Source organism: Cebus imitator, unplaced genomic scaffold (genome assembly GCF_001604975.1).
Source record: "Cebus imitator isolate Cc_AM_T3 unplaced genomic scaffold, Cebus_imitator-1.0 Scaffold57, whole genome shotgun sequence".
Taxonomy (NCBI): Eukaryota; Metazoa; Chordata; class Mammalia; order Primates; family Cebidae; genus Cebus; species Cebus imitator.
This window is the reverse complement of record NW_016107372.1, coordinates 8312511-8324147: the sequence shown is the minus strand read 5'-3', so window position 1 is coordinate 8324147 and position 11637 is coordinate 8312511. Positions and strand designations below refer to the sequence as shown.

General features: G+C 39.3%; 1 protein-coding gene across 1 annotated transcript; it reads right to left on the bottom strand.

Moving 5' to 3' along the window:
- Positions 1-592: 592 nt before the first annotated feature.
- On the bottom strand, positions 593-1015 carry LOC108304813 (40S ribosomal protein S27-like). Its single transcript, XM_017529156.2, has one exon. The coding sequence runs from the start codon at positions 964-966 to the stop codon at positions 709-711; it is 258 nt and encodes an 85-aa protein (XP_017384645.1). The 5' UTR covers positions 967-1015; the 3' UTR covers positions 593-708.
- Positions 1016-11637: the final 10622 nt, after the last annotated feature.

The following is an 11637-nucleotide window of genomic DNA, read 5'->3' as shown; positions in this document are numbered from 1 at the left end:
TTGAAAATATAGCACTTACAGAATTTATGATCTAGGTTAATTTACCCAAAGTAAAATTGTGTAGAGTTTGTTAAATAATACTACCTTTTACATTGATCCTGCTGCTTTGTTCTCGCCTGGTGCTAAAACACATTGGAGTGACAACTGTGGTGCTTTTACGGAATAAAGAAAGCCTGTTGTTGCAAAAGATAGCTAGAGAAAGAAGACTAGGAGATGAGAAAAAGAAGCAGACAAACTCAAAAATGATAAGAAGAAGCAAAGTTAATAAAAGGAAGCCTGTATAATAACAACAGAAAAGATATTGTGGGAGAAGAGGAAAGGATGATTCACAAGAAAAAGAAAACCCTCTTTTCATCTGGAAATTTAAGATTTAACTCTCCAATTCATATCAGAAAATTTCCCTATCTAGTTCATTTCATACAGTAAGTGAGAGAAATGAGGAGTCAGTGGAGAAAATGAGGGCTCTAAGATGTCCCATTTTATGCCTCTTATAGCGGTTTTCTTTTAGCTGAGATTTAGCACAACATTTTCTTTTTTTTTTTGCCCATAATCAAAACTTGATTGAAAAACGGACACCAAAATAGTAGTTCACTGTTGTATACCTTACAAAACCAAATATAATGATATTATCTTGGTAGATTAATTAGAATTATGGAACTTATGATAAGGCTTTCTGTGAGATAACACAAATTCAGGAAGCTGTTTGGATCATTCGTGTTGCTTTCTTCTAAATGAACACCCTTCTGTGAGTCTGGCCTTTCCTCCTGTAGGCTGGCACAGCACTGTTGAACAACCTACACAAAGAACCACTGTCTGAGCATGGCTGAAAACCGTGGTGATCTTGTAGCAACCTGGACATTTTACATCCATAAAGTAAGAATTTGGACTTTGCACTAGGCGTTTCTTTTTATGTTTTTTCTTTTCCTCTTCCAAGGACGGATGTAATAAATCTCTAGCCAGAGACATGTTGATCCTCTTGCAAGCCCAGCCCTTCCAGACCTCTCAGCCGACACCCAAAATGTTCTTTTTATTGTATCTTTTTGGGTAGATATAACCTGTGCCTGTTCAAGGACCTCCTTGCTGTTTTATTAAGGATGAGAGAAGGAAGAAATCAAGGGAATGTGTTTTGTTCTATCACATGCATGGGGAGGTGCCTGACTACTCTGTGGATGTTTCTGCCTAATCACCTACATTAGGAGGGTGGCACCATCTTAGCCAAAGCCCTGCAGGCAGAATGGAACACCACACCTCCATGCCATCTTTTCTAGATGAAATATATGATAAAAGTTTAAGCATCTCTTTGACGCAGGGTTGGGTAAATAAGGGAGGGAAACAGGATGTTTGTTTTCTTCTCCGACTATCTACATCTCTTATACCTTCCAAGAGTTGGAAAAGGTCTTTGAGAAGAGGCTTCCCCATATAGAATGCTCTTACTACTCAATCTCCTAACCACCTTCCAGCTCCCTTCTAATCCCATTGTGCACAGCCCTCAAACTTCTTTCTCAGGAAAATCTACTCTTCCCTCTGTGAATCTTCTTGGGCCTGTCTTTATTTTGTGAATTCTAGTGAAAGTTTATGATGGATGCCAGAGGTTGATTTCCTCATGCCATTATCAGCTCCAAGTCAGGAAGGGAGGTACAAGTCCAGTGAATTGATGGGAAGATGGGGAATGTTTCAGCTCTGGTTTAATCTCTGCCAGCAAGAGCTCCGGGTGGCTTTTAAGCACACCTCACCAAAGAAGTTAAGTATATGTGTGTGTATTTCTTTTTAACAGCACAGTCTAGTCTTATATAAGGAGAACATCGTTTCCCTTATCATTAAAACTTTAACTCTTCTCTTTGCTAAATAATGAAGTTAACACTATTTCTCTTGTGCTTGTTTACCTTAAAGAACCTCCAAGGAGCTTTGAATGGCTGTGTGAGCCCTCTGAAACAAGTGGAATCAACCTGAAATACATTATTTCTGATTCTCAACTTTCTACTCTGATTGATAGGGGCAAGGGGCTCAGTAAATTATGACAAGAATTTTTGATTTGTGGACACATCTGCATGTATAAATAGTTTAAACAAGTTGATTGACCCATTCATTTAAGAGAGTAAAATATATATTTAGTAAAAGATACATTTCAGATTGATTCATTCTTCAACTGTATCGCTGTAAACCACTCATTTAAAAGCTAAAAGATCAATCTGGGTGGTTGCTGTCATATAGATAGGATACCTTTCTTCTAACTATTCTTTTCCCTCTTTGGTAGTGGCCATAGTGGGTATTACGTAATCTAAAGTGATTCAATTGACCAGTTACTATGATATTGTATTCCTAAACTTTTCAAAAAGCAAAGGTTGAGCAATTGCATTTAGGAGTTATCAAGGGATCATTTTATCAGTCTATTGGGATCCAGGAGAGAAAACGCTGTCTCTCGGAGCACATTTCACTTGATTATTAACTTCACCTGAAGGAATACAGTATCCCTCTCTAATAGTCAGCCAAGGTACCATGTGGGATCACTTAGCACGTGATATGCAGTCATCCTCTGTCCTGTGGATGGACTTTAATTTCTGGACCTGCAGTTGTTGTCATACCTTACAGGTAACTATGGTAACTGACACTGTGCTCACAAGCTCTGTGCCTACCATTATTAGAGATGCGATAGTCTTGTTAACTACAATTAATTGGGAATTATTTTAGGTGGGTGGATTTGTAAGGCAATTGACATCAGCCTTTCCAGGGTGCAAATAACAATATTTTGGAGATGGAAAAAAACCAGACTTGATTTTTAAATTGTGGCATTTACTGAGATTGGCAGCTAAGGGAGAGAAATTCAAATGAGGAAGTATCAGCCTGGTCTGCCTCAGTTCTTTCAAAGACAGGGAGCTTGTCAACGTTTCTGTATGAAATTTGAGCCTATGACCTTAGACATATCTATTTGCAAAACTGCTATTTTTTTCTTGCATGATCTAGAGTGAAAGCGTCCCAGAGATTTAAAATGGTTATATAATAATTTGGACAATCCTGAAGATGGCTTTTTTATCAGCCTTTCTAATGAGTTGTTTGCAGTTTTATTTTTCCAGGGTTTGTGGTGAAAAGTAGTCTGGCTATTTACCTTTGAAACTCATTTAATGGTATTTTGATTTATCAGAAATCCTCAGGCAATGGAACAGGGCTTCAAAAGAACTCTCCTGGGTATATTTAGCACCGTGGTGGGGTTAGGAGAAAAGTTTGTCTTGGTGTTTGTTGTGAAAAGCTAACACGTGCTCAGGGAGAAATTTCAGGAGATTCAAAGTTTGTGAGCATTTACTGAGTACCCATGAAATTTCAGGAGATTCAAAGTTTGTGAGCATTTACTGAGTACCCATGTGTACCCTGAATAGTGCTAGGTATTTTCACATTTATTTCTGCACTTAAGAATTTGGTATCTTTATTAAGGTAAAAAGAACTCTTACAATTACACTTGCATCTGTGTGTGTGTATATATATATATATATATATATATATATATATATATATATGGGTGTGTGTGTGTGTGTGTGTGTGCGTGTATGTATAAAACATATGTACTTTTTGACCCAAGGAAACAAAGAATAAAAAAATGACCCTGATTCATTGAATACGAATAGAACTTGATATAGAAAGAAACACAAAAACAGAGTCATGCCAACATTAGAATGATTTTATCCAGTCAGTTGGGGTCTGCTACCTCTAGTACTTTATTTTCTTCCCAGAGTGGCATCCTCTTTGCTAATGTGGTAGGCCATTTCACCACTTCTTCGAGGTGGGAGTTTTTTTCAGCGATGCTTCTTTTCTGGCAATTGAATTTTTCTCACCTGAGGTGTTGCTCCAGGAAATTTGCACCAGGTCAGTGATTAATTAAAATCTTCAGTTCCAGGCTGTGCTTATTTAACTGTAAAATCTGAAACTACTTGATGTTTTTTGGAGTTTAACCCTGGGGTCGGAAGAAATCAGGCATTGGGCCTCATCAGATCCAGACTGACAGACACACGGGCATTTCATTTATGCCTTAGGACCCTGCATATAAATTTCTAGGAAGCTACTTTAGGTTAAAAGAATGTTAGGTTTGGAGCTGTGGGACTTGGATTTGGAATCCTACTTCTGCCTCTTACTCTCTTTGTGGTCTGGGGAAGATTTTGTTTTTTTTTTTGTTTTTTTTTTTTTTTTTTTTTTTTTTTTTTTTTTTTTTTTTTTTTTTTTTTTTTTTCTAATCTCATACTGAAAAATGTGGTCAATCCAAACATAAAATGAGATAGAGTAGGTGTAAGATTTCTGTAAACGCTAAAACAGTTTTGCAAAACTCACTACAGTATGGGGAGAAATTAGAAAATACTATGTTGGGATCAGAAAAGGAAAAGGAAGACAAAATGATTGATATTGGAGTTGATTTTTTTGCAATGCTTCTTTGGACAAAATATATACAATGGAGACAAAACGTACTGAACCTTATTTTGCACTCTGCCAGTTGGGGGATTGGATGAAGAGATTGAGAGGGATCTACAAAGTGAGGCTTGAATGTGTTGATGCACTTTGATATTTTGGACACAACAATATCTTTGGTAGGGTGATGTTCTATGGGTTGGGCGAAGGAAGCAATAATGACACCGCCGATTTTTGAGAATTTACTATGTGATAGGCACAGGGTGGAATGTTTTCCAAAAATTCCCTTGCTTATTGCTTACAACAAATCTATGCAGATGGACGCTTACTGCCCTGTGCTACATGCAGGAGACCTGAGTGTAGAGAGGTTAACTAGCTTGCTCAGGGATCTGTCTGTAGGTAGTTGCAAACAGGACTCAAGCCCATAGAGGAGCCTCCAGTCATCAGTGCTTCAAATAAACATACTCTGAATTGAGTTGACCAGAACAAAATTACAACTTTCTATAAAATAATGTATTTATTATTTCCTTATGTATTAATAATGAATAATTTTGCAAGTTTCGGTACTAGGGCCTGGAGATACAAAAATGAGCACCCAAACTTCCCGCAGCTTCTAGTCTACTGGAGAGGACTGATACATATGAAATAAATTCTTAAATAATCAATAAGCTTATTATTAAATACAAATGTGATAACTGCAACATGAAGGAGTAGGGGCGTCCTGATTTTGCCTACAGAGGGTCATGATGTAGCTAAAGGGTTAGGTCAGGCTTGTTGGAGCAAGTGACATTAAAGACAATTCTTGAAGGACTGGAGTAGTAAGATGAATATACATAGGTATAATCCAATTTTCTTTTGTCTCCTCAAATACACATTTTTTTTGTTTGTTTGCTTGATACAGGGTCTTGCTGTGTCGCTCAGGTTGGAATGCAGTGATACAGCCACGAGTCACTGCAGCCTGGACCGCCCTGGCTCAAGTGATCCTCCCACATCAACCTCCTTAGCAGCTGGGACCCACAAGTGTGCGCCACAATGCCCAGCTAATTATTTTATTTTACTTTTTTGTAGAGAGAAGGTCTTTCTATGTGGCCCAGGCTGGTCTCAAACTCCTGGGATCAAGTGATCCTGCTGTATCAGCCTCCCATAGTACTGGGATTACAGGTGTGAGCCACTGCCTGTATCTACATCTTATTAACAGTTCTTCAAAACTCAGCTCAAATGTGGCTTCTACAGGGCTCTCCCAGCTGGACATAACCTCCTCTTCTGAAGTCCAGGAATTCTATTATTAGTGAACATTGACTTTGTGCATACTCTGTGCTAAAGTTTCTAAATGCTTTAAATGGGTAATTCATTTGACCCTTACAGCACCCCTCCAGTAGTGACAACTGCCACCATTTTGCAGATGAGAAAACTGAGGGGGCTACAATAACTTGCCCACAGTTCCACAGACCCAGGATTCAAAGCCAGGCAGTGCTGTGCAACCCAAGAGAAGAGGGTCTTAGCCCCTCGGCCATGGAGGCTTTAGTCTCTGTGCCTCTGTCACAGGACTTAGGATTTCTCACTGGTATTAAACTGCATTTTGGAGGCATCCTCTTCCTTGCTGAACTGTAAGATTTTTATTGAAATATAATTTATGTACAACAAAACACACAGATTTTTAAGCCACTGTCCTTAAGTTATGAAACTTTTATCACTTTGGAAAGTTTCCTCAAGCCCCTTTCTAATTAAGACCTCACTGGCCCATTCCACCCCAGGCAACTACTCTGCTGAGTTCCATGCTCAATGTATTAGTCTGTTTTCATATTGCTGTAAAGAACCGCCTGAAACTGGGTAATTTATAAAGTAAAGAGGTTTAATTGACTCACAGTTTAGCATGGCTGTGAGGCCTCAGGAGATTTACAATCATGGTGGAAAATGAAGGGGAAGCAAGGCACCTTCTTCACAAGGTGGCAGGAAGGAGGACTGCAAGCAGGGGAAATGCCAAGCCCTTATAAAACCATCAGATCTCGCGAGACTTATTCATTACTACAAGAACAGCATGGGGGAAACTGCCACCATGATTCGATTACCCCCACCTGGTCCCACCCTTGACTCATGTGGGATATGAGGATTACAATTCAAGATGAGATTTGGGTGAGGACACAGAGGCAAACCATATCACTCATAGTTGTTTTTTTTTTTTTCTGATCTAGAACATCATATTAATGGAAGTATACAGTATGTATTATTTTGTGTCTGGCTTCTTTTGTCCAGCATGCATTTTTGAGATTCATCCACTTGATTCCTTTTTATTGCAGAATAACTCTCCATCTTTAAGCTCCTGACAGACAAGACTTGCCTAATTTTGTAACCACCACTGTACTTAGAACCAGGATGATATTAAACATACTTATCAACAGAGATGACGTGAGCACACATCAGAACAGATATTGGTCTGGGTGCTGCAGCAGGATCCTGTGCCAGAAATTAACCTTTAGTCATTGGATTGTGAGAAAATGGGGACCTGATGGAGGCGCCATAGGAACAGGGATGGCCAGGGCTACTGAGGGTGGTGATGGGACTCTTGGAGGCTTGGGGCAGTGACTGCCGATGAGCCTGGGAAATTTCACTGTTTTAACAGTTGGTACAGTCACGGTAGTGTATGCTGCTGAATATCAGCTCTGCTTAAAAAAGTATATCTATATTTACATAAAAATATATTCATTAGATATTTGTTTATTGAATGGGTGAATAACTACAGATTAAATGTAAATTAAGGATACCTGCTTGATGTCATTTAAAATTAGAAATGATCTGCCTTGCAAGTATTTCTAAATACTTTGGTTGTATTAGTAGTTGCATGATACAGGTTGTTAAATCAATTTTAGAGCCTTTTGCTAGGTAGTAGCATTTGGTTCAAAGTTGATGCCTACTCATGGGATCAAAGACTGTTGAGTGACCAATAAATGCTGCAAAGTTTTAATTGAGTTCCAAAATATGACTGGAAATCATAGAGAAAAGAATCAGGACATTCAGAAGAAGAATGTGTACCTAGGAGAGTACCCGGCACAGAGTGAAGGCTCGAAGCTATTTGTTGAACAAATGATCATGTGACTGACTACTTGTGTTGTATGCATTCTGAAAAGAAAGAGGTCAATAGGAGTTAGAGTATCCAGAGGACACTTCTTGGAGAAAGTGGATTGAAGGCAGGGACATAAGAATGGATGGGCTTTAGATAGAAGTGCAAGAAGAGTAGATGGCATGAACAAAGGAAGGGCATGAGACCTGCGGAGGACGCCTGATGCTTTTGCCTGCCCAGCACCCTTCTCCCCACTTTTGGAGGACTCAAATACACTTTACTACTTTCAGGCTTAGGGGCACTGTCAATCAAGGAACCCTGTCTTCACTGGATAAGAAGCGGATGGGTGATCCCAGCTACACTGGCAAGAAGCTCCATCCCTAGCATGTGGATCTCACATGGAGTTACCCAGAGGATTATAGTCCAATCGATGAATCCTGATGGCAGTGCCCTGAACAGACAGTCCTTTGGTTCCTGCTACCTGGATCTCCAGAGCTGATTCCTGGGTTTCTTGAGTTTTAACCTGTCTACTTTTCCTTTATTTCTGTGAGCTATTCCATAGCTGGTTAATATTTTTATTTTTCTCTTTTTTTTTTCATTTAATATAGCCAGAGTCCATTTCTGCTGCTTGTAATAAACAAACCCTTACTGATTTAGGCAGTTTCCAGCTTCACAGCCCCTACCAGCTTTTCAGGATATGCTGACTGGTCACTAGCTGATACGGAATACTTTTGAACGTGTACTTTAGAGAACAGAATTCACTGCTCTTTCCTTATGAGCAGAACATGTTGTCTCACTACTTGAGTCATAGCCTGAGATGTCTGGAAATTGAATGTTTCTCTTGATGACTCAGCTTCACCTTTTGCTATGCATGACTCCCCAAGAGGTTCTACTTTGAAGGCTTCAATGAAAATTCAGAGATAATACTGTAGACTCTTAACAACAAGGACACAATCTTATTATTATTTTTTTTTAATGTGAAGATTCTTAGTTTTATAGCTGTGGCCAGTGGGTATCTTGTGATTTTCATCTGGTTTCATCTACATGTTTCTGTCCCAACAAAAGTAAATATTTTCCTTTCTTTCTCCAGCTCCCTTTATTGGGTGAAACTATTATTGGGGTGTTGCTCTCCATTCTTCTTTTTTATCCTCTGCTAACTTTTCCACTAGTTTCATCTCTTGCTTCTTACTCGGAACACTTCAAAGTTTTCTTTTGATGAGTGCTAATTGAACTATACTCCTCATTTTTTCTCATGCATCCTGGGGAGAGTAACATTTTTCTCCCCAAGGGAAAATGAAAACATGACAGAAGGCTGAGTAGCTATTATGTAAACAAGAGAGAAATCACAGAACAGATTTGAGTGTCTTTTTACAAAAGGAAAGCGGAAAGGAGATGAGCAATTCAAGTCCAGGGTCTGGCCACGTGGACTACCCTTTTTCAAGGATAGCACGGTATGAGAAAAAAAGGAGGGCCTGTCTCAGAGGAAGTGCATGTGGGATGGCTGTGCAAGTCCTGTTGTTATAGTCTCTGTGGACTCGAGGATGAATGGGAAAAGTCCTAAAGAATTTGTACCTAAGAATTTGTGTAAATTTGAGAGAATTTACTCAAAATTGAAATGAAATTTATCTTGCAAAATAAATAAATAAATGGAATTCTCAACAATTTTATTATGATTTTCTGGTTGATAATAAGTACATTTATCAGGTAGAAAATAAGCTTTAGCTTGGGGAAGGAAAACTTGCCCTTATGACTTCAGTGTAAACACCATATCCGTTAGTGCCTTGACAAGGGTTGACCATGTCCTTCACTCTTATTTCCTCTTCTTGTCATTGATCTAATTCAAGCTCTCATCATTTCCTGGCACAGTTTTCTAGTGGTCTTCTTTTCCTTGTTTCCGCATCCTCTCCGACTTCTCTCTGCTTCCAGAATAAGCAAGACCTAGTCATGTCAATCCCCTGATTAAAAACCTTTGATGATACTCCTTTGTCTGCAGGACCAAATCGACTCCTCACTGTGACAATCAAGACTCCACCGTGCTGGTCCACGTGCCTCTCCAGTCCCATTTCCTGCTACTTGCCTGCCTTCCTCCGGCATACCAGTCTATGTGCTGTTCTGCAAACATGCCAAGCACTGTTAAGGCCTCTTCGACTTCACTTGTCTGTTATTCTCTGTGGTCTCATCAAGTTTTCTCCAGAGAAATCTCTAAAAGACCAACATTCAATGTCAAGAATCTCTCCCAGAAGAATCACATTTTCCTCTGTGCATAATTAGCTTTCTGTTCATACTATGCAAATGCCACATGTATTATATCAGTGGAGTCCAGTAGATGTATAACATGAACTGCAAATATTTAAACATTTTTGGTAGCCACATTAAAAAATGCAAAGGAACCCGTGAAGCTAATTTTAAGAATATACTCAACACAATATATCAAACCTATCATTTCAATGTCTGTATTAGTCAGGGTTCAGCAGAGAAAGAGAACCAAGGGTGTGTGCGTGTGTGTGTGTGTGTGTGTGTGTGTATGTGTGTGTAAAATAGATTTACTGTAAGGGGTTGGCTGACATGATTGTGCATATCAAGTCCCAAGAGATGCAGGGTAAGATGACCCAGGAGAGCCAGTGGTGTTTTTCCAGTCTGAATGCTACCAGGCCGAGACTCAGGAATAACTAATGTATCAGTTCTAGTCTGAAGGCAGGAAACAGCTCATGTTCCAGTTCAAAGGTTGCTATAGACTGAATGATTGTGTCCCTACCCAAACTTGTATGTCGAATTCCTCACCTCCAATGTGATGGTATTAAGGGGTCGGGCCTTTGGTGGGTAACCAGTACCCTCATAAAAGAGACCCTGGATAGCTCTCTAGCCCCTTCCACTATGCTAGAGCATAGCAAGAAGACAGTAATCCATGAAACAGGAATCAGGGCCTCACCAGAAACCAAATCTTTCAGGGCCTTGGACTTGTCAGTCTCCAGAACCTTGAGAATTAAATTTCTGTTGTTTACGAGCTACCCAGTTCATGGCATTCTGCAGCAGCTCAAACGGACTAAGACAAAGGCCATCAGGTAGGAAGAATTCTCTCTTACTTGGTGGAGGTCAGCCTTTTTTGTTCCATTCAGGCCTTCAACCGATTGGATGAGGCCCACTCACATTATGAAGAACAACCTGCTATCCTCAGTCTACCTCTTAAATGTTAATCGCATCTGACATTCTCACAGAAACAGCAAGAATAATGTTTGACCAAATGTCTAGTTACCATATGGTCTAGTCAGTTGACATGTAAATGTAACCATCACAAACATGTAGTCAATGTGAAACTTACTAATGATATATATTGTGTTTTTTTTGAATGAATTATTTGAAATCTAGTATGTGTTACACACTTACAGAACATCTCAGTTCACTGTGGCTACATTGCAAGTGCTCAGTAGTGATGTGTGGCTAGAGGTTACTGTATTAGGCAAATAGCACTACATATAGGTCACTGTATACTGTCTCTCCTGTTCAGCTGTGGATTTCTTGAGGGATATCCCTTATTTATCTTTTGTTGTCTGATACATAGTCCTATGTGGGGAACCTAGCAGCTGAGTAAATGTGTGCTGTGTGGAAGAATTATTTCTAAAAGTCTTGGAAATCTGTGAGTGTTGGGCCTACAAATGAACTACTATATTTCCTTTCTTTGTCAAATTCCCTTGGTGATCTCAGGGAAGGCTATAAAATAATGTTCAACAATTCCCTTAAATCAGTTGCCAAATGGTCCATGGGGTGGTGCCTAATAGAAATGGCCTGAAAGGAAGATTGGTTACACTGTTCAAATTTCATTTGGCTGTCGTAAAATTATTTTAATCATTCGAATACATTATGACTGCTATGGTTGGATTGTAATTGTATATCTTTTGGGTTTTTGGTCATAACATGGACCAGATGAATCCACTATGCATGTGTGATCTAAGCTATTATGGAAGGCATCCCTAAATGTGTTCAGGAAAAGTGGAAGTGGGAGGGAATAAGGGACTGGTTAAATTCAGTTATATTTGGTTGCCATTTTGGAATTTTCTGCAGAATTAGTAACCCATACTGCATAATAGATATACAAAATGATTCTGTGGTACAGGGTAATGAGGGAAACCAGTCTCTGAGAGCCATGGAAACACATATTGGCAAACAGCCTATTTTTTTTTAATACTTTAAGT

Coding starts and splice junctions, on each gene's coding strand:
- LOC108304813 (XM_017529156.2), bottom strand. CDS start 966: ATGTCTCTGGCTAGAGATTTATTACATCCGTCCTTGGAAGAGGAAAAG.